Below are 25,038 nucleotides of genomic sequence, written 5' to 3'. Positions count from 1 at the left end.
ACAATGCTCGGACTGCAACAAATTCTATATCGGCCAAACCAAGAAAAAACTAATCCAAAGGTACAATGAGCACAAAAAGGCATACATAAATCCAATAGTATATAAATCAAACCTCGCAAGACACGCCATACAAAACAAACATAATTTCCCCCCACCAGAGAACATAAAACTCATAAAACAAGTCAACAAGGGAAACCGCATGGACATTTGGGAAAACTTGAACATCCATAAATTTAACAGTCATAAATCACTTATCGAGGAACAAGTACAAATACAGGCAAATTTACCTAAAGTACCTGAAATACCTGAGTTGAGACGCTCTGAACGTATAAACAGGCAGACGACAGGATGACAAGTTTAGTTTGAGGAGTACCTAGAAGATGACAGTACTGCCAACTGTCGAAAGCGCTCGCAGATAATTAATGTTGATTAACCCAACCACATACATCTTAAAATATTCTGGAAATAATGAGATACAGGGTGGATTTTACACTCAGGAATTACAACGAGCCAAGTACCCAGATATTCATCTAGTAAAAAAAGTTATTCATAAAAAGGGAGACAAGTTGTACGTTAAATAGTTAGAATTCGATTCATCGCATAATTTTTGGATGAATAAAAAAGATATTGAAATGTAAGGAAAAAATAATAAAGAATGTGAATATATAAGTATATAATTTGTTCATATACCTTATTTCTATGATTAACATCTAAAATATGATTTGTACATGTGACAGATTTTTCAATGCGACGTTGGAATCTTATTCGGTCACGTCCTATTTCTTTCCATGGGCTGCGTCTCGCCGTTTGATAAGCGTCATTCCATGAGTAAAGCAAATGAATGTTTACCAAATGTAACTTCTTTCGTCATATCTAAAAATACGCTTGTTATTCTTCTTGAAGGAGTTCTGGATGATGATACGTTACTTTCAATCCAAGAGTGTGTATACTTCAGGATTAATTTCTTTGATTGTTTCAAGCACCTTCAATGACCTGTTGATTATATTCGACTTCACTCCCAATTGAAGAATATTCATGACTACATCAAATCTCAGAGATTTCAATACATCCATTCTATATTGGAGAATAGGTATCAAAAGCCATAATATTGACAACGATTCACAATTCAAACGAATACTAGAGTCGTCATTGTAAATTCGAATAGTATTTGGGTGGGTCTGCTCAAATTCCACTGCAAATCTTCCAACATCTAGTGTGTTCACAATTTCTGTCGATGTTAGTGAACTATCAATGAATGACTTATTTTTGACTAATTCTGTCCACTTCCGTTCGTCAAATACTAGAGTTCCATTTCCAGTGTCAGCTATTACAACACAAGCAACACAATCTCGATGCACTGATATACACACTAATACATACTTTGATTTATCTGGATTTAGGTGAAACCTACGTTCTCCTAAAAATATATCTTGTCTATCTTGAAACCAATTCATTTTGAGTGATTATCACTAGTTCATTGCCTATTTATATCACAAGAGAAAGGAGAGGATTTAAGTTTTTTCCAAGGTTCAAACAACAACTTTGATCATATTTTTATTGGCCTATAAAGAAAACAAAATGAATTATTCATTTACTATTATTTCGAAACTGATAAGACAATAATTATCTAGTGAAAGACACTTTAATTTTCCCATTTTTAGAACCATAAAAAAAATATAATAATTACTAAAACTAAGGTTATACACGACATGAAAAATATTCCGTGTATTTCTCTTTGAAAGGTCTATTAAAAGTCATAATTTGCCATTCCTGTTGATCACTTTCTGAATTATTAGGGTATATCATTTTAAATTTATAGTTGAAATGTGTTGCATTCCATTCTGGAATCTTTATTTGAAACACTGGTAATTCACCATTATTCTCCTTTGCAAGGCTCAATCTTTTCCAAGTAGTTCTATTAAACTCTTTCTTTATATTTTCTATATCAAAACATATTGCAATATATTGAGCTTCTTTCCGAACATTCGTATATAGTATACCATTCACAATAGCTACCAAAATGATATGATAAATACCTATTTTAGATAACGAGAACGATTAGATATATGTAATGGAAAGTTCAAATTACTTTGAATCGTAGATTTCGTATTATGATGAATATAAGATTTCTGAAATATAATGTACAGGGTTATCTCTGAAATTACTTTGAATCATTTGAGATTCGTTAGGTACCGAATGTTGTTAATACTCAGACATTCTTTCAGGTAATTGAACATGAAAATTTACTTAATTTCATAAACAATTCTCATGATGCATTCAAACCACATTTTTGCTTCATAACTGTGTCTTCTTTCATCATAGCAAACTTATTCTAATAGCATACAAAAAAAAAAATGTTCGCAATGAGGTACTCCCCCCCGAGGCACTGAAGTACGGGGTCCCCCATATTTGTTGATGCTCAGTGTGTGTGTTGTGTCGGATCCCACAATTTTGACAAATTCCTAATAACGTATTAGAAAACATGGACTGGGACGTTTACACCATGATGTGTGATGAGTCCCTAATTTTGACACATTCATAATAGCGTATCCAAAATTTGCTGGGATATTCACCGTGATGTTTTGAATCCAAATCACAGGAGATATATTTATCATTATAGCAAATATAAGATTTATAATGCTTGACCCTAAATTACTTGAGTTTCCCCTTGTATCACTACTTTAAATTGAAAAAAAAAATTATACAAATGCGCTAAAAAAATATATATTTTTTTGATGTGTGACGTAGGTTATTCTGTGTGTAACGGAATGAAAATTCCACCGCGCAAAAATATCTATTTTATACTCGTGGCAAGTTTTTCTTTTTCTTCTCATCGCATTCAAAACGTTTTTATTCAATTTTATTCAATTCGTTTTAATCATGCTGAAAATTTGTACCCAAAATCCCCATAATCCAATTTTGAATCGAATAGAACCATGATTACAAATCTCATCCGCTATCCTGGTCCTGCCATTTCATTGTTTTTTCTCCAACAAAATTTCTATAATGCATTGTCATAGCAATGATGAACACATACCAAAATCTAATTATCCCAAACTACATTAATTCACAGTAGATGCTCAAAGTGTTCGCGATGATCTGCCATAAATGTGTACCAGTTATTCTCGAAACGCCGTGTGACATTTTTGAGCATTTCTGGAGTTATTTGACGACATTCGTACCATTGAAATGAAATTTGACTTACTAAGCCTATGTATTGATATAATAAAAAACCTTTTGTTCCAGTGCTTATGTGCGTTAGTTTTTTCTCAATAGTACTTCAGTTTCATTAACGAGTAAAATACAAAAATGGTGTATTTTATTCAGGATAGTATAGAAATAATTAAATATTATTTCAAAAATAATGAATGTGCCTACACAGCCAGTAGAATTCTCAATGACCAAAACGCAACAAAAACATATTTTATAAATACGTTTTGGACCTGATTTCAAAATTTCGACAAACGGAAAATAAAAAACTTCAAATTGAAAACCCAATTAGAAACGAAGCGGTGGAGTTTCAAACTCTATTTTATTATCGACAGTGAATGGCTTCATAGCACCGGGTTGGTGGGAGCAGTCGATAATGAAAAGTGAGTTATTGCGAAATCTGGCAATATCCTTCATTGGTTCAGTCATTGCTCTATAGTAGTAGCTGCGTTAGAAATTTTCATTGCATAGCAGTTCAACTCCAGATTCCAACGCTGATATGGGTGTACTTCAGAGTTCAGAGATAGATGAATATTATCAATACTGGAATGTATGCTTGGTGTCATACCCTTTGTCATACTCTCGGATTGGTGGGTGTTTTGAAATCCCATATCGGAAACATCAGAGAGGGCTCTTTGAGGTAGCGATTCTAGCAATTTTGAGTATTTTGAGTCTTCAGATATAGCCCCAAACCTCTACGATAGGGCTTCGAGTAGAAATTTCTACCACTCTTACCTAGAGCGATTGCCCCCATGTTTCCATTATGGCGGTTTATTTTTCCCACTTGAAGCCTCAGTATATTTGCGTGCTGCTTTCAGAGCGATTTTAGTAACCTTTTTCGAATTTCTGGTTCGACGTTTTCCCTTTATAATATACGTTATTAGTAAGCAGCCGCCTTTTTTCCGAAAGGTGCGTCTTTGCTTTGAATCTATACCAAGCGGATTCCTGAAGCTAGTGGTCCGCCCTTTCTGGATTCTGCGAGTATGCAATGTCGTGATCTTAACACGCGAAATTGAAGTGATTGACGACCAGATCACCACTTTTCAATCTTTTCTGTAATTTCGTACCAGGTCCACAATACCGATATCCAGGCGAGTGCAATTCAAATGGTAGATAATAAACAAGGGTATTTATTATTCCTCTACCCGCTTTATTTGACCCTAACTGAGCACACCTGCATCAGCTACTGATCACCATTTAAATAAGGGATCCAACAAGAGACCCCATTCATATAGTCCCCAACTGCCATACAATGCACATTGTTAAGCAAAAATAGCATTTTCTCATCGATAACTTTGATGAAAAAGTAGTAAGTGGATTGGGAGGTAGTGTTAAACAATGTCGTGGGTCTTTACTTCCATTATCCGTTCGGAGTCTCGTTATCAGGCCTTCAAACTGTCGAAAGACGAATGTCCCTTTGGTTGCGATTTGCAAATATTTATCTTTATTCGAAGTATCTTTGTCGTGCAATACTGGCTTCCATCAAAGGGTTGGAATTCTACACTTTCGCTGATAACGAGGGCGATATAGTGAAAACCATTGGACGCCAAACCCGATTTAATATTTATTTTTGAGGATATTATGTGCGAGAAACGATCATACTTCAGTATGGGCCGACATAAAAATGTGGATTGAGTCCCGAAACAGTTAATCCGAGATAATTATTTTATTGTGATGTTCAAACAGGATGATACGAATCATATTTTTCCGATCATGTATCCGACCATGTCTCACGCGATTTTAAGACATGTGTGCGAGTTGTTGGGGGGATAAATATGGATTTTTAGTAATTGATAAAGAAAGGCAAGGCGGGCGTTTTCGAAAAGGATTTGATGCTTTCATATATCCTTGATGTTCTTCAGACAGTCAATTGCGTGATAGATAACGTGTGTGATATTTCATTGTTCACAGTACCATATTCGAGCTATGGAGGTTGAGAACCATGACGAAATTTGACTGAAAAGTTGATTGTAGCAACGGATATAGTTCGGAAAAAAATTAATTTCATCAGGAATAGCTATTTTGGTGATCTAGCCACACCTGAAAAACTCTATGGGCCGATAATAGCACCAATGAAATGAATGTGCACCTAAAATGATAAAACTTCAGGAAAAAGTGCTTCACCATTGATCGCAAAAGCTATAGTTGAAAGTACACCCCAACTTAAAATCGAAGAATCTGAAGAGGGGTACAAGGAAAATAATGTCGAAGAGGCTTCTCTTATGGAAATGCCGTCCTCAAAATTGCATTCAAGAAAGCTGGTGGAGGCTATGAGGTGCAAAAGTACATACAAAAGTTACTATCAGAAAATTCCTCACATGATACATTCTTCAAGATTCGCATCAACCCTGAAACGGGAAAGATACAAATGGGTGTGGCTGACGTAGAGTTTATCGATAAAAAAATAATATTAAAGAAAGGCGGTAGAAGTGTCGCTACTTATCAGGGTACTTAAAAACTACATGAAAGTGCCTTCACGAAATATATCCAGTTCTGACATGGATGTTTATGGTGACATGCTCACATTAACAAAGGTGACATATAAATATGATATAAATATAATGAAGTTATCTTACCGCTATTATCCAATGAAAACCAACCTGATATTACTGGTATATAAAAAATCCATTCTGCTGAGACTACATGAGTAATGAAACGTGTCAAATCATTTAAAATCCCTCAGACCGGAATAAAAAACTTTGCAATGTGAAAACCTTGGATTTTATTTTTTTGGCAAATGCTCAAGAATTTCCAAATTATAGACTGTATGTAGGTTACAACAAATATTCGTGGAAGCTGGATTTGAATGAGATGTTGATAATGAGATGCAAGGCCTGTGAAAATTGATAATTATTCTATAAGCCAAAAATTTTGTGTTAAGCAAATTTTTCAAAATTCAGCAGGCGAAATAATTGCATTCGTTAAAAATAAACGTGAATATTGTGTGGCAGTATTTCCTAGACTAGAATACATAGAAAATTATCCAATTCGAATAGACCCGATATAAATGTGATATCCCAAAATATAAGTGAAAAAAGAATATACGGGTCATATGCCTATATGATTGGCCTATGATTGGAATCGATCCCTTTGATTTGGATGAAAATTGGTCAGAAGTTTTCATTTATCATATAAAAAAGTTCTGCCAAAGGCAAAAACTAAAAAAAAATTATAAGCTAAGCAACTTTGAAAATTCCACTATTTTTCCTGTTTTTCAAACTTATGCTTCAAAGATATCGAAAACTATTATAATTACTCAGCTCAGATCGCTGGGCTTTTGAGGAGATGTTTAAAGGTACCAAACATTTTTTTAAAATGTTTTTTTCTAAAAAATCGCTTTTTGGCAGAATTTTGAAATTTATAAGATTGTAAAAATCGATGACCGCCATTAAATTTTTCGCTCAAGTTTTTTCCTAAAGTACCTCTAATTGATTTCAAAATAATAATAATACTTTATTTCCATAAAAACAATATAAAATTGTATAGGAAACTGTCAACACAATGAAAAGAAGATACTAACAGTTAATTATGAAAATTAAATGAGGCGATGATAAAATAAGTACAGACTTAAGAATTATTAAAAAATTTTGCTAGTGTATATGAACAACTTTCTAACAGATATGCTTTCAGTGCAATTGGCAAATGGAACTGGTTTTTGATTCTCTTATCGTGGTTTGAATACTTTTATTTAATGTAAAATTTGACTTATTTTTAAACACATATACACATATTTCTAAGAGTGCAAGTGTTGGAATATTATATTTTTTAAAATACTGTCTACAAGAATCTCTTTGAAAAATATTTGCAATGCATCTTACGATGAGCTTTTGTGCAACAAATACATGTTGTGCTGAAGATGACCCTTCACACAAACAAACACCGTACCTGAGCTACATGAGCATAGTAGATACTAAATAACTGAGCTCTAGTTAATACCGATCTTAAATTGTTGAAAAAACACTTCAGGGAATTGAGTTTAGATATCAGATAATGGCAATTCAGGAATTCATTCAGATAAATATATATAAAATATATATAAAACTTAACACTATTACCATCACTTTTTAAAGATACGTTATTTACATTGAACTGGGAATTTTAAATATTTTTCTGGCGATTGTGAATACGAATAACCTGTGTTTTATCTGTGTTAAAAAATAAATCGTGCCTATTTAAAAACTGCTCTTGAACATTTATTTTCTAGTATTGTAGTATCATGTGCAGGGACAATAGATGAAAAATCGTCAGCGTAGGCTGTGTAACTACAGTCTTATAGAATCAATACTGTTTAAATATAGAATGAACAGAAGATGACCTAATATGGAACCTGTGGTACGCCCATTGTTATATTTTTACTTTCAGAGTTAAATTTGAAGAAAATGAATAAAGTGTATCCAGAAAGGCATATTCAAATAATTTGGAAAATACATTTGGGCTGTAATTTTCCATTGTTCCGTTTTTTAAATATAGGAATTACTTTTCCAGCTTTTGATCGCTGGTGAAAATCTCCTGATGAGAACGACATATTGATCAAATGTGTTGATGGTTGTATTAATAAAGGAAGAACTCGTTTTAGTATAAAGATCGAAATGTCATCTGGAACTGACGATTCTGAAATCCTGAACAGAAATGTTTCTTTGACATTGACCGAATGAAATATAATAAATTCACTTTTCGATTTTAAGGCATGAACATTTATTTTAAGGCAACAGAGTCGTTGAAAAAATAAATTATCTGATATTTTTATTTCTCAGCTATATTTCAATTTTGAATTCGATATTATAATATTGGAATGATTTTTTTGTGCCCCATGATGTGGTGTTGATTTCCCACTTCTTCTTGTATTGAGCTGCATCGCCATCAGAGAAATAAATTGTTTTAAAAAAATCGGGAATTTTATTTCTGAGAAAAGATATCAACACTTCTTGAAAAGTGTAAACTGCAGTTGTATTGTAGGTTAAGTTATCATGAATTATTACTAAGTTGAGAGGTACAATTTCACTTTTTCTCCCTTCGGTCGATTTATAATTACTCTCAAAAGGATGGATTGTTGCTTGCTGATTATTCTGATATAGGTACTCCTTGAACACTATTTTCTGAAGTGAAAATGAATAATTTTTTGAAAAATCAACAACAATAAGTACTTGCCCAATTTCAAGGTTTCCTTTTATAGTTTGGAAATATTCAGTCCAGTTTTGGAATATATTCTACAAAAATATCAACAGAATCGTCAGCTGGTTTAATAAATAATTGTTTCTGAAAAACATCGATCCACTGATTATATGTCTGAAGAGTTATCCATGAATAAGTGTTTCAACATTGTTTATTTTTCCGAATCGGGACAGTGATTGCATTCTCCGAAATAACACTCATTTGTAGGTGGTTGACAAATAATCATGTTCATGCAATCTCGATGCGACAAAAATGGCTGATTTTCATTATTGAGTTCGCGTTTACCAAGCTTTCATCCATAAAACAAGAGGTCGAAATTTTCATGAATTTGATTGACACATACCACGTGCCTACAGGAACACATTCAGGTGGTCTAAAACTCGCAAATTTTGAAAACCTACTTAATTAAATGGATATGATGAATGATGAATTTCGTTTGAGTTGCTAATATTAAACGTTACTGTTTTTGAACTCGCTGACCATTTTCATATAGGGGTTTCTATTCTTTTTTACCTGGTAATTATCTGCTGACATCTTGATTTCACTCAGGAATAAACGAGATACCATCTTCTTTCACTCGTGGTTTCACTTTTTCAACTATGTATGTTGTTGCTCCAAAAATATTCACAATTTTTTCCGTTGACCAACTTGATGGAAAAACTGATAAAATTTGTAGACTTCATAATGTTTCCCAGATTCATGGAGTTGGAGACAATATGGATCCCTGGGAAACACCAGCGTTGATGGTGAAAGTATTTCAGAGATATTCATCGACCGTCACTTGCAGGGAACATTTTTCAGGAAGCTGAAGAGCCATACACAAAAATGATCCGACAAGCCATAGCATCGAAGTTTGGCCAGCAAACCTTCATGCCACAGACGGTCAAAGGCTTTAGAAATGTCAAGCATGTCTCTCGATTGCGTTATGCAAATATAGGTGACATACGATAGAAGGTCGCCTGTTGATCTTTGTTTCTGAAAGACATATTGATGATCGCTCAAGATGTTGAAGCCTTCCAAATATTTGAGGATCTAGTGGTTTACGACTTTTTCCATGATTTTTTATATCACTGATAGCAAAGCGAGTGGGCTATAGTTATTTGGAAGATTTTTCTTGCCCTTTTTGGGAATAGGCTGAACGCGAGCAATCCTCCAATAAGAAGAAAAAACCCCTTCCTTATAAGACAGGTTGAAAAGTCTACAAAATACTGGTGCGAGTTCTTTTACGCACTTTTTAAGTACGATGACGGACACTTCTTCAGGGCCAAACGCCATGTTGATATTGAGCTGTTTCAAAATTCGCCTGACTAGACGCTGTCGAAAAGTAATTTACGACATTGTGGATTCTAGTGTTTTGGCGATGCATTGAATCTATTGGAGCCTTTGGAGACATCCTACATTTTGTTTTATAAGAGAGAGGACATTGATTGGTAAATCAAGATCTTCAGATGATGTGGTGCTGCAGGTTTTTTCGGGTTTTCCTGCAGCTGAAAAAGCAAATGCGCCATTGGAATCGATGAAGTCGCCCCGGAGCGCCAATTAATTTTTATTGTTGTTTTTATTTTTATCGTTGTTTCAATAAAATTTTCTATAACTTCTAGTGTGGGAATAGTGGGTGGTGCCTTTCTCAGAAAATCGACTGTGGTGCGCAAATTGTTTACTTTGTAAATTTGCTTTTTCTATGGCTGTTGTTGCAATTGAACCATCCGCTTGTGTTAGTGATGGAATTGTGGATTTTGTAAAGTTATGATTAACAGCTTTAGCTACCGACCAGAAGGATCTAGACCCATAGGGATTAGCAAGCAGTTTATTCCTAATTCTACGATTGTGAAGTTCTTTGATTTCATTTATTCTAAGTTTGCAGCTCTTGCAACCATTAATAAATCTAGTTCGGTTTTCGGCACAGGGATTTTCGCGCTACTGCCGGTAGGGGCTCGCCATTTTTGTTGGACCAATGTTTGCCATTAGAAGGTCATTTCATTGAAAAGGGAATATATGCATCCATGATAATAGAATATCTTCCGTAACTTCAGAAGCACAAGTTGATGGATCTTTTGAGCTGAAACAAACATCTAGCCAGGGGAAACTTCAGAAATGGTCTTTAAGATCCTTCCATTCAGCTGAAAGTCAATGGTGTTTGCAAGTGAAGAGTATAGTGCCCTATATTGTGTATCGCTAGATGGTCGACAAACGCCGCATATGAATTTGGAGATCTTCTGTGATATTATTTTGAACCACATAACATCAAAGTTTCGGGGTTCAAGCGTTTCCTCTCGTTGACAAGAGAGATCGCTTCTGATAAAAGAAATATTCCAAAGTTACGTCTGAATCGGGAGTGGAAATCATAGCCGGGATATAGAAAATTGATGGGGTTTGTTGAAGCACTGTGAGTGCAAGAATATGAGGACTATTTGATTGCAGATGCTGATACACTGAGTTAATATTTGAGTTGAGTCCTCTGAAGTTGCAGAAATAGATTTTAAAGATGGTAGTGGGCCTCTTAGCAACCGCAGTTACCATGCTATTTCCTCGTGGACTGATTTCAGGAAGACCCTGCTGACTGTCAGAAATAGTGGTTATCGAATAACTTCTGCAGGATGATGGTCTTGAATCAGCCCCACCCGGAGATCCGATTGAGAAGCTATTTTACCTCCGGAGTATTTTGACTCTAGGAGCCTTGAAATCGGGGTATCAAGGAAGATCAGGGTAATTTGGGGTGAGTTTTGTTTCTGCATGAATATTTTAAGTATACCATTGTTCAAATATTATTTCAATACGATCAATGCCGCCTTTGGTAAACTCAGTCCATTAAACCCAACCAATTAATTCCTTTTCGAATACTCCATTTTGTAGACATTTGGAAAGTGTTACATTGACATACACATATATCATGATAATTTATTAATATCAAGTCAAAACACTTTAGACTCTACTTCTCTATTTTATTTGGGAATTAAATTCCTCGAAAAGGTTGTTACGGTGCAGACACCTTCCTTGGAGTGCAAGTTGACATTTTCGTATGAATATTACTCTGAGGGCTCTTTGGAAGATATTTTTACAGAGCTTGTTTATAAAAACATAGACTTTCACAACCGAAGCCACGATTAGATAGAACAAAATCCGGACTGGTAGGCCGTGGCCAAATGGCCACGGCCTACCAGTCCGAAAGGAAAGACACGCCAGATGAAGCCATTGTATGGCGAAACACGTGTTGCGTTTTTGTAAAACAATTTAGTGAAAATCTCACAATAAAGTGTTTTTGGAATACGTCAAATGGAACTTGAAATATCGGCGCATCTTCAGTAGTAAATGCGTTTAATTTCATTAGTTCGGACTTTCACTGTCTAATTATATAAAATGATTTGAAATCCCTTAAAGAACCAATTCAAATGAGAAATTAAAAAGTATAGCTAAAAATAACATTTATATTAAGAAAAAAAACCTGAAATGAAATTACAGTGATATAAAATACATGCAAAAAATAGAACAATCAAACAAACAATAAAAATACAAAAAATTAATAAATTTCAAGCCAAGTTACTTCACGACTCCTTTTCCGAAAAATATATTTGAGAGATCTTCGCTAACACCGCACTTGTATGGGCTACCCAAAATCTACAAGCCCCTTCTTGTTCCGCTCAGACCAATAATCAGCTCCAGAGATTCAGATACTCAAAACTCGTCTAGATTTTTACTCCCAATAATACAAACATTACAAGGAAAAACATCATCTTTTGTGAAGAATTTAAGGTATTTTTTCGGAATACTAGGGGCAATCGAAGTCAACTAATCAATTTCAACGTGGAAAGCCTTTACACCAACGTTCCGGTGAAAAAGCACTCCAAATCATACAGAGGAAGCTATCCGAAGACGGGGACCTGAAAGAAAGAAAGATTTCACCTATAGAAATAATTATGGAATTACTACTAGGATGCTGTGTACGAAACTGTTATTTTCAACTAAAGGACGAATTCTTCACACAAGATGAGGGACTGCCAATGGGATCGCTACTTTCACCAGTAATAGCCAACATATATATGGAGTGGTTTGAACCTCTGGCAGCTGAAGAAGCCAACAAGAAACCCCGAGTCTGGTTGAGATACGATGACGACACCTTTTAAATATGCAATCATGGGAATACTAAACTAGATGTCTTACTGAAACACATCAATAGCGTAAGACCTTCCATCACTTTCACGATGTAGGAGGAAGTCCACTACGAATTGCCATTTTTAGACGTATTGGTGAAGAGGACCGACAAACATCTGTACACCGAAAATCCACTCACACGGAACAGTATCTGAACCATGAATCCAGCCACCATCAATCGACTAAAACAGAATCATCAAGTCTCTATTAGACCAAGATTTTGGGCTCTGTAATACGAAGGAAAGTCTCGAGAAGGATCTAGACATCATTAAAAATGAATGATCTTCAACTGAATGGCTACTGCAAAGCGATGGAGGAACATACTTTGGCAAAAAGACAGAAAGTGCCTCACAATGAAGAGACGCCGTGCAAGCACTGGTTGTGGCCAGTGCTTGCACTTCTCCACATAAGAGGATTATCGGAAAGAATAAGAAGAATTGGGTCCAAGTACAACATCAGAACCTGCTTCAGATCCGGAACATTATGCATAGCAGCCTGACGAAAACCAGGTAACCAAACGCGTAGGTACTGTGATTCCAAGAATTGTATTTACTGGATACCCTGTGAGTGCGAAAAATCATATATCGGTGAAACTGATAGGCTATTGAAAGTCCGCATTGCCGAGCACAAGAAACACACACAGCAAAGGGAAACCAGCAAATCAGGAATAGCAGAGCATGTTTATATTTTTTATTTAATTGTTCTATTTTTTACTTGTACCTATTTTATTTCACTGTGATTTCATTTCAGGCTTTTTTGCCTAATATAATTGTTATTTTCAGTTATTCTTTTCAACAATAAAAGTCCAAACTAATGAAATTCATCATGAAACATTGCCAATCACCTTTAAACAAGTATATGCGTTATCTGCGAGAACGAAGGTATAATCTCGACTGACTGACAAGTCAGTTGTGATACTTCGATATACTATCATTGTCAGTGCATATACCACTGAAAATGTCTAACGCAGGAGCTAATAAAATGTTTGATAATTCAAGTTCTTTTCGACCACGGCCTACCAGCCTGTTTATATACATTTAAATTCACACTATAAGCCAATTCACAATGGAAACTTATAAAACATAGTATATCTACATTTGTACCAAATATAACTTTTAGGTAATAGTAGGTTTATAGAAGTAGTCATTTTCATTAGACTTTCATAAATGCATTGGTTTGGTACAATATTTACCTGAACTAGCAATACCCATATATATTATTTCCTTTCTTTGGGCGTTATTAACAACAGACACACCAATCCCACACATGGATATCGTTATTTCTTGCTGTATTATTTCAAACAGATTACTAATCTGTGCTCCTTCTGCTAAAGATTTTTCTTCGGTGAATAGGAGAACACGTTGCATTCCATCCAGAAAAGACGTCCAGTAAATACTGATATCCTCAGAGGGACTAAATTCACCGCCCATATCTTTTCGAAGATCATTCAGTATTTCTTTATTGGAACCTCTATTCCAAACAAATATCCTATCACCCGCAGGATTTTCCCATGTATAAAGACTTACATGTTTTGGTTCGAGGGTTCTGAAAACAAAACAAAAACATCTCAGTTATAGCGATAATGAATATTATATTATAAGTCTGAAGATTGTATAGAGGAGAGACACATACGTACAAGAAAATAAATATTTCGGAATGGAATCTCAAAACATTCATCTCTCCAAGCCGTGAAGAAAGATCCTGTGTAACGATACTCTAACAGAAATGAAATGAGTTTAAAGACTGTATCGAGGAGATATACATACGTATGAGAAAATAATAATTTCGAAGTGGAATCTCGAAATATTCATCTCTCCCGAAGTACCAATACAGTAGGTAGGTTCTTTTAAATGTACAAAATAACTACTTTCTTGGCTGATACCACGATGAACATTGAATTATATCTGATTGATATTTATGCAAGATGAGGAAGTGAAATATTGAAGTAAACATTTCTCATTGGTCAATTGAAGTATAGCGCGCGACAGTCGCGAAGCTCTGTGAATGCGGCTGTCCCTTAACGCTAGGCATTTTGCGAAGTTTGCGTTGAAATAGACATTTGATTTAACATGGCGGTTGGCATGACAGGTTCGCGTGCGTAATGCATGGTGTTATTACCAAAGTATCATTCTCTCATGTTTAGTGTACCATTTATAGTTTGAGGCTGTCCAATTTGCAGTACAGCTAATAGTTTGCTTTTGCATCGTCAAACAGTAGAGTTACATACTGAGTCTTTAAGAAAAGTAAGTAAAAGACAATAGTGCTCAACTTAATATACTTTTTAGGTCCGAGGAGAGTTAGGGTGTGGGATTTGTTGGTTTGACTAAGTACATGTTTAAACAAGAGTGATTTTAGTTGTGTATTTTCAGTAGAGAAAAGTAAGTGAATGACACATTCTTTTGTATCATATGTTTTCATCACTCTTTTTTCTGCCTGGCTGGTACAGGCAGGTGCGCCAAGAAACTGAAAACGTAATGCGTAATGCGGAATGCAAGTTGCTCTCCAAGTCATATAAAGTTGTAAATGTTCATGAGGAACCTATGAGAAAAATATCTATTTGATTTTTATTCCAATTTTGTTGTGTCATTTTCAAATAGTGATAATAAACGTTAATGTACACTTTGTTCCAGGTATCAATAATGAAAGACTGGCTGATGCATTGTTGGATAAAACTCAGGAAAACTTTTTTGGTGAACAAAGGTTGGAAAATTTCAAGTAAGTGAAATTCATTGAAGAACCCATCAACCACTCATTTAAAATACTTCATTTGTGGGTTTATTTTTGAAGTGAGAAATTTATCCCTGGCTCTCATTTATTCCGCTCCAGTAACTTCCGTCAATATAAATACCACCGATCACACATCGACACGCCAGTTCAATCTAAGGAGCAGGCAGATTGAGACCTTAGAGAGAACTCGTGACGAGACCTGGGGAGTAGTATATATATATATATATATATATATATATATATATATATATATATATATATATATATATATATATTTCAGGTATTTCAGGTACTTTAGGTAAATTTGCCTGTATTTGTTCTGCATCAGGTACTCTTCTTTGTGTTAGATCTTCTCTAGGAATATGTATGATTTTGTTTAATATATTGAATGTGAGGTCTTGTTGTGTTTTGATTTGTACTTATTCCTCGATAAATGATTTATGATTGTTAAATTTATGGATGTTCAAGTTTTCCCAAATGTCCATGCGGTTTCCCTTGTTGACTTGTTTTATGAGTTTTATGTTCTCTGGTGGGGAGAAGTTTTGTTTGTTTTATATGGCGTGTGTTGCAAGGTTTGATTTATATACTGTTGGATTTATGTATGCCTTTTTGTGCTCATTGTACCTTTGGATCAGTTTTTTCTTGGTTTGGCCGATATAGAATTTGTTGCAGTCCGAGCATAGTATACTGTATATCCCGTTTTGGTCTTTGTCTTCTTCTTTTTTATAGTTGTTTATTTTTTGGGTTATCTTCGTGTTCGGCTTGTATGTGATGTTGATGTTCAGTGGTTTGAAGATGTTTGTTAGTTTTTTGGTTTGGTGTCCTACGTACGTAAATGCTGTCCATCGTTGTGTTGTTTTGTCTGTTGGAGTGACTTGATCCTTGTTCTGTATTTTTTGTTTGATTCTGTTTTCTAGTTTATCTATTGTCTTTTGGGTGTATCCGTTTTCGTTCGCTATTTGGTATATGATTTTCCGTTCTTTGTTTCGGACTTCATTGCTGAGTGGTATCCTTAACATTCTATACATGAATGCGTTATAGGCATGTAGGCAGCCATTTTGTGTGATGGTGGATGGTTTGAACTTGCGGGTATGGTGGAGCTTGTTTGTGTAGGTTTCCTGTATATTGCCATTTGAAATTGTGTTTTGTTGTGGTTATATCCTGTGGTTATGTTGTTATGTTGTTAAGTTTTGAATTGTGTTCTTCCTCAATGCTGAAACATAGTTTTTGATTCATTTCGTTAATTTCTTTTTTTATTTGTTCTATTCTTATTCCATTGTTTTGTGATATGTACAGTCCATCGTCAACGTATCTGAATCATTCTGCTTTTTCATCATGTGTTTTTATTATTGTTAAGATTTTCTCATCTATGGTTTGCAGGTATATTTCGGATATAATGCCAGATAGTGTGGATCCCATCGCTAGTCCATCTGTTTGTTAATACATTTTCCCTTCAGATTCGAAATAATTTTGATTAAGTATTGTATTTAGACTGTGTTCCATATGGTTAATGTAGGTTTTGTCTATGTTTTGGTGTTTTAGGTTCTCAGATATGATGTTTATACTTTCGTTGACTGGAATGTTGGAGTACATGTTTTTTATGTCGAACGAGAACAGTTTAGTGTTCGGACTGACATTTGTCGTAGAGATTCTGTCTGTGAGTTCCATTGAATTTTTGATGCTGTGGTCGTTGTTCCTGTTGATTTGGTTTTTTAGTTCGTCTGCTATGATTTTTGAAATTTTGTATGAAGGTGCTCTGGTGAAATTGATAACCGGTCTTATAGGTTTATTTTCCTTATGTATCTTTATCTGTGCGTTGAGTTTTGGTGCTTCTGGATTGTTGACTGTGTATCTGTTCAATGCTTTGTTGTTAAAGATCTGTTTGTTGGATTTTATTAGGCTATTAATTTGTCTTTCATATTTTGTGGTTAGATCGTGATTCATCGTGCTAAAATCGTTTTCCGTTATATATTCGTTCACTTTCATACTTAATTCCTGTTTTTCAATAATAACTGTGGCGTCACTTTTGTCGGCTTCAACTGCTGTGAGGTTGTTGAAGATCAACTTCTTTTTTATTGATTTGATGGCTTTCGTGATTGCTGGTTTCTCCGGAGTTTTTTCTGGTTTTTTGATTATTTGTTTCAGCGTGTTGATTGCTTCTGATCTGATTTCGTCTACTTTTGATGCTTCTACTTGGTTCAAAGCCATCTCTGTGTCTATAATTAGGTTCTCAATGGTGTGTGGCGTGATTTTTTGGTATGTACTGAATTTTGGACCTAGTTCAAGTGTTTGTATTTCCATATCGTTGAAATGTACGTTCGTTAAGTTGATGATTCTCGGATGGAATGTGTGGTGTTTTCTCATCGTTGTTGTGTCCTTATCTTGTTTCTGTATTAATGTGTTCAGTTTTTTGTTTAGTTTTTGGTATGTGTTCTCCTTGAGTTGGTGGTTTTTCCTAGATATATCTGCGTGTTTTTCATTCCACTTTTCAACCGTTAGTAGTTTTGCTAGGTGTTTCGTATAATTTTTTGGTGAGGATATTCTTCTTCTTGTATTTCGTTTTGGATCCATGTACACAGTACATGTAGTTTGGTTTGACGTTGGATTCGAGGCATTTCTTGTTGAAGTATATTTTCGCGTCTGTCTTGATGATCTGGTTGTTGAGTTTCTGGAATTCGTTCAGTAGTTTGGTAGTAGTTGCGTTACCTTGTGGGTGTGATATCCACCCCACAAGGTAACGCAACTACTACCAAACTACTGGACGAATCAAAGTTCAACTGTTTGAAAAGTGCAGTAAAGAATAAATTATTGACTTTTCATTGATATTGTTTTTAAATTATGCTTATGTATCAAGCTATTTCGCAAAAAGTAGAAATGAAGTAAAATATTTATCTGTTTTTAAAAACTGTATCAACTTTGCATCATTTTTGGCATAATTTTTTCTGGTGTTTTAAATTTTTGCGAAATAAGTTGTATTTAGAATTGCAATTGGTAATAAAAATGCGTTGGAAAGATAAGTTAGGCATAAAGCACTAACTTTGTTGAGGTTTGGCTAAATTTGAGAAGTCGGCAAATGTCAAATTTTCGAAAAACTGTAAAAAAACTAAATTTGTACTAGAGAGCTAAAAATTTGTATATGGGTAAAAGATGAAAAAACAATCATCTTTTCTCCTTACCGATTTTCGAAATTTCTAGCAATAACTGCTTTTCTGAACATTTTTTGGATAAAATGTCAAATTTGACAGGGAAGAAAAATCACTTAATCGGTTATATGCATGTCATTTGGCATCATTTTTAAAGCACAACCTAATGGAGATATCAAAAGTTGCACTAATTTTCCTTTATTTTCAGTATTCTAATATAACTCCTCTACTCAAACTTTGAGTCATTTAACATTTGTCAAACTCAAAAAAAATCCTATACATGTTTTTTTTGTTAATTTATATGTTCAATCAATTGTTTTTCACTCATTTTTACTGCCCTGAAGAAGCTTCCCAATATATATACCGGTGTCCCACATTTTATGTGACAGGCAATATCTGGTTTGTTGAAGGAGATACACAAAAATGTTTCATACAAAAGTTTTAGGAGTTCATGAGAGCTATATTTTGGTATAATTTTTAAATATACAGGGTGTTTGGTGTAGGTGCTACAGACCAAAATTGCATTTTTTAAAATAGAACGCCCTGTATATCATTACATACTCAGATGCTACGTTAAATTCTGATATCATTTCATGTTTGGTTTTTGAAATTCGGTTACGGCGTTGTTGAGTTATTGCACTTTTCCTTAAATATAAAGTTTCAAAAAAACTTATTTACTCGTACACGAATCCAGTCTATATATTTTATTAAATTGAACTAGACTACTACTGAATACAAAACATTATTCTCACCTCTACGATACGATATCGGTATCAGTTGAATATAATATTGAAATTCTTGAGAATGTAACTAACTTGAGGGTGAATTGCTTTATATTACACAATTTCATCAAGTAGCTTATGCTTGTTGATGCCATAGTAACAAATGTTGTTGAATTGTATCTACTTGTCAGTTCGATTCAGTGATTCTTTGCAAAACAGTAACTGTGTTCTTTGTGCGAAAACTCCAGTATGCCTTTCGCGTTTAGTCCAAGTGATTGCATTGATATGTTATTAATTTTTGGGGAATGTCAGAAAAACTGCCGTCAAGCACAACGTCTATACCAAGAACGTTTTCCAGACAGACCCATTCCGTCACGAATGACTTTTTCGAGAGTTGTAGAAAAATTGCGAACTGGGTCATTTCCTTCTACTATAAAGCATCGTCATCATACGTGATCTGTTAGAACTGAAGATTTAGAGATCAATGTGTTGGCTTATATTATTATTCATCCACATGTTTCTATCCGTACTCTTGCAGAAGAAGTCGGTGTGAGTAAATCTAATGTACAGAGAATTCTGAAAGAAAATAAATACCACCCATTCAAAATTCAGTTGGTACAAGGTTTAAAACCCACGGACTTTGAACGACGACTTGAATTCATTGCTTGTATTCAGGTAATATTACATGAAAGTTCTAACATATTCAGTCAAATTTTGTGGAGCGATGAATCGCGATTCCACAATAATGGAGTTGTGAATCGACATAACAGTCACTATTGGTCTCAAGAAAATCCCCACTGGGTCCGCGAAAGTAATTTTCAAACTACTTGGGGTATTAATGTATGGTGTGGATTGTTCAATGGCCGCATCATAGGACCTTACTTTTTCAATGAAAATCTCAATGGATTGCGATATTTACATTTTCTAGAAAATGATTTGATCCAGTTGATGGAAGATATTCCCATAGCAGAACGACAAGGAATTTGGTGGCAACAAGATGGTGCTCCTCCTCACAATTCACAGGTTGTTACTGAATATCTGGATAGAACGTACCCAAATAGATGGATTGGTAATAAGGGTCCAATTCGGTGGCCGGCTCGTTCCCCAGATTTATCACCGCTTGATTTTTTCCTATGGGGTTATTTAAAAGATATTGTTTTCACTACTCCCCCTTTGAATGTGGATGATCTGAAAATGAAAATTCGACTAGCGTGCAGTGATATTACGCCTGATATCATAAGAGCGACTTGTACGAGAGAAGTGATTCGACGTTTCGAAGCCTGTATAATATCTAATGGGCATCACTTTGAACAATTTTTATGACTTATTTCTAGGTACCTAACATTCTTATGAAATGATTTATCAAGTTATATTATTTACATTGTTATTAATTAAAGATTTGTTTTCGAATACACCTCTTTCAATTTCGCAATTGTTTCATATTCAAAATGATTCCTGACTGAATTCCACAACTCAAAATTGGAACCATTACTTCGAACACCCAAAATTTTGACTAATTTTCATGTGATCTGATGCAGAGAGAATAATTGTATGAGATATTTTTAAAAATATTAGTCGTTCTCAAGACTTTACATTTCAAGCAATAACTCAATAACGCCGTAACCGAATTTCAAAAACCAAACATGAAATGATATCAGAATTTAACGTAGCATCTGAATGTGTAATGATATACAGGGCGTTCTATTTTAAAAAATGGAATTTTGGTCTGTAGCACCTACACCAAACACCCTGTATATTTAAATATTATATCAACATATAGCTCTCATGAACTCCTAAAACTTTTGTATGAAACATTTTTGTGTATCTCCTTCAACAAATCAGATATTGCCTGTCACATAAAATGTGGGACACCCGGTATATATATATATATATATATATATATATATATATATATATATATATATATATATATATATAGAGAGAGAGAGAGAGAGAGAGAAAGAGAGAGAGAAAGAAGAGAGAGAGAGGTAGTCTTTGCTGACTAGTTACGAACAAATCCTTGGAGTTATTTGGGATAGCAGCGAAGCGCAAGTGTACTCTTATAACATTATATTTCCAATATTTCGACAATGGTTATTGTCATCATCAGCGAGCTAAGATGATAGACTTTGAATTAATACAGAACTCAAGTTAATAAATGAATACTTACAATGTTAGTGAGATTGGTCGCAATTGAGTTGAGTTAAAATTAAAATATGAACGTTGTAATCATGATAAAAACAAGTAACAACTGTACAAATACAAGACATATGAATTAAATGAAAGCTACAATATATATACGTTAAATAAGGAGTAATCATAGTAGACTTGGCATTTGACGCTGGCGCAATTAATCAAAGAGTTACAGTTGCTTTCAGAAGAAAGAGTTTTGTTATATAATTTTTGTTGATAAGTTGATAAATGAATTTAAGTAATGTCAAATGATTTGTCTTTGAAGGAATTCCAATGTTTGTCAATAAAAAGTAAATAGGAATATATTTCACTTAAATGTTGTAAGTCAGTTTTTTTATTTAGAGCATTGAAAATAAGGGTAACTTTGTGAAAGGATACCTATTCAGAAAATTTGTAGTTTTTGAAATATTTGCAATTTAATGTTTTGCGGGATACCCAAAAATATCTACTAGACAAGTAGCATTAGAATCGGAAATATCTCAGGCATCAATACTAAGAATTTTACGAAACCACAAGTTTCATCCATATGTCTTTCCCAAAGTTCAACCGACTTTTTACGAAGAGTAGAATTCTGTGAATTCATTTTACTTCGATCTCAACAAAATGTTTTTTTTTGATAATATTATCTGGACGGATGAAGCGAAATTTACGAAAAATGGGTATTTTAATTAACGAAATTCCCATTATTGCAGCGACCCAAGTGAACATTAATTCAGAGAACTAAATTTTGAATTCTTTTAGTTATAAAACACGTTTGATGTTTTCTAGGTGAGCGTTATCGTAACATCTTCACACAATTTTGAAATTAACTACCTAGAAAATTTGCCGCTGGCTGATCATAGGAATGTATTCTACCAACACGATGGGGCGCCTCCACATAATGGCCATTTAGTCAATAATCAGCTGCAAAATATGTTTTATGATAAATGGACAACCAACAAAGGACCACATATTTGGCCATATGCTCTCCAGATCTGACAGTATTATCTGGGGAACAGTCAAAAATGATATTTATAATATCGCAGTAACCGCCAAGGAAGATTGCATGCGGAGGATCAGAACTGCATTTGAAGAACTCAACTCTCAGTCAGTAAGGAGAGCCACCTATAAAGAATTACTAAGTAGGTGCAAGAAATGTCTAGAAATTCAAGGACATCAGTTCGAACGTTTGTTAAAATAATTTTTTATGTGATTTTTTTGATAGAATTTGGTGATGGTTTATTTTTTTTGGAAATCGGATCGCAAATGTATCACATGTCCTTGAACTAACTTTATAATAATAAATAGATTTGAAGAATATTCGTTCGTGTAATTTGATTGTCCTGGCATGATTTATTATTGACAATTTGCAAATGACAAGTAGTGACATTATCGTTTCAATTGATTGTTTTCTAACGCCGCGCCGTCATGCCAACTGACATAATTGAGAAACTTTATAGCAAGTATTCTGTCGATAGAAAAATATTAAATTACAAAAAAAAACTATTATATTTTGGAATAGGTATCCTTATACAAACATGCCTTATTTTTATTTCTTAATACGATTGAATCATAAAAATGGGGGGTTTCCATTTGAAAAAAGTAACTTTAGACGGTTTATTAAATTTCATATACATTCTTTTTTGTCCCCCCTTTATTAACAATTACCGAAATTTAATATGAAGTCTAATGAATTTGGTTCTACTATACAAGGAACCCGACCATAATGTTAAAGTTTTCTTTATAGGAAAAATTGAAAACTATCGTAGGATCTGGTCTGCAAACGTCATTTTTGGCATAAAAACTCAAATATGTCAAAAACGGTCAGACTCAGATATAGGACATCATACACAAAAAGTATTGAGTTTCTGATGTAGAATCCAAAAATGTTATAATATATACGGTGTTTCATTTAAAATTTATATAAAATAAAATAATGAAGTTAACATCTACTTCCGGTATAACCGGAAGGCCGCCATCTTGAAAATATTTTAGTCGAGTTGTCCTCATCAACTTCAGTATATTGTCAAATTTTCAGATTTTTCTTAATTATAGTTTACCACAATCAATCGATGCAGTTCCTGGAGATTCGCCCTGTATATATACCATACATATAGATGGAGCTGAAGAAGTTTTACTTCAGTCGTGTGGTCTAGAGCACACTCGCTTTTTTTTCAAATACTGGCCAGTCTCTTCTATTACAAATATTGATAAAGCGACAAAATTACAATTCAGTGGTGTATCACACTTGATATTTTCATAACGTTACATTTGAAACAACTAACATCATCATTGACAACAATTTTAATTACGGTCCTGTCATTAGTACTTATGTAAATTGTTTTGATTTCTTCAATTCAACTGTTGGCGTACCTCAGACATTAATCGATAACCCAAACAACGAACATTCATATTTTTCATTTTTGGAAATATTTTCATAATTCTCAAAGTTTTTAGTCAAAATATGTTGTATAATTAAATAGCATCTCACTTCTTTTATCATTTTTAAACGTGTGAGTTTTGCCTGTCTATGGCAGAAAAAATAAATGAAATGTTAATAGATATTAACAGATATTAAGAAGTTTCAGACAAACATGTATTAGGTGGGATGAAAAGTTCGTAGGCGAACACTATTGGTATTAAATCCATAGGATTTTTAGTTAACCGTAACCATCAAAAAACACATGTCGAAATTTCACAGCTATCGGACTATTAGTTTATGGGATAGAACATTTTGAGGAAAGCGTTTTTTGTTGGTGGGTAAAAAGGAATTTTGGGTATCAATAAAGCATTGCTTTTTGGCGAAAAAATAATGTTGAAGTGAAGGTTTGGCTTGATAAACGTCATTCGTACTTTACACCAGGAAAATCAACTGCTGAGAAGTGGTTTGTTAAGTTTAAACGAGGTTTAATGAGCACCGAGGACGATGCACACAGTTACCGACGAAAACATCAAAAAACTCCACAAAATAATTTTGAATGACCGCAGAATGAAGTGATCGAGATAGCCGAGGCTCTAAAGCAGTAATTCTTAACCGGTGGTCCGCGGACCACCGGATGCAATAATGTAGACTGCAGGGTATTTATAATTAAAACTCTCCACGTCCACTCAATATACAATACAATATATTTCCGAATAATGAATAATACGCATTATCGTATTTTACATTCCAACTTAAAAAGACGATAAGGTTTTTGCCTTGCGTTACTCATCTTCGCGTTCACCGATGAGTCGTAATAGAAATACTGGGTGTCGGCAATACGGGATGTCTGCACGGCCATCCTGTGAATCTTTCGTCCTCGAAAGGATAGTCTGAAACAAAAGAAACAATTGAGATTTTTATTATGTTTTATTCTACCATAATGTGGTGCCTCGGGTGGCAATCATTGAAGTCCCTATGATGGCGATCAATTAGTGCCAAGATAGCGATCTCTAGTGCCAAAGATGGCGATCGGTTTGGTGCCTAATATGGCAATCTCTAGTGCCTAAGATGGCGATCTCTAATGCCCAAGATGGCAATCTCTAATGCCTAAGATGGCGATCAGTTTAGTGCCTGAGATGGCGAACTCTAATGCCTAAGATGGCGATCTCTAGTGCCTAAGATGGCGATCTCTAGTGCCTAAGATGGCAATCTCTAATGCCTAAGATGGCGATCAGTTTGGTGCCTGAGATGGCGAACTCTAATGCCTAAGATGGCGATCTCTAGTGCCTAAGATGGCGATCTCTAGTGCCTAAGATGGCGA

General features: G+C 34.4%; 1 protein-coding gene and 1 long non-coding RNA gene across 2 annotated transcripts in view; both read right to left on the bottom strand.

Annotated features, from left to right (window-relative positions):
• Positions 1 to 25,038, bottom strand: part of LOC111511015 (intermembrane lipid transfer protein Vps13) — a 1,108,316-nt gene that overhangs the window by 154,542 nt on the left and 928,736 nt on the right. The window contains 1 exon segment of the mRNA XM_074170346.1: positions 13,724 to 14,076. Within this exon segment, the coding sequence (XP_074026447.1) occupies positions 13,724 to 14,076 (353 nt within the window).
• On the bottom strand, positions 659 to 13,717 carry LOC111514400 (uncharacterized). Its single transcript, XR_002723363.2, has 2 exons — positions 928 to 13,717; positions 659 to 873 (listed from the first exon to the last, which is right to left on the bottom strand). It is a non-coding gene; the product is annotated as an uncharacterized lncRNA (long non-coding RNA).

This window comes from Leptinotarsa decemlineata, unplaced genomic scaffold (assembly GCF_025532065.1).
Source record: "Leptinotarsa decemlineata unplaced genomic scaffold, Ldec_3_MD MMD2_P_RNA_scaffold_8, whole genome shotgun sequence".
Lineage (NCBI taxonomy): Eukaryota > Metazoa > Arthropoda > Insecta > Coleoptera > Chrysomelidae > Leptinotarsa > Leptinotarsa decemlineata.
This window is presented reverse-complemented; position numbering and strand designations above follow the sequence as displayed.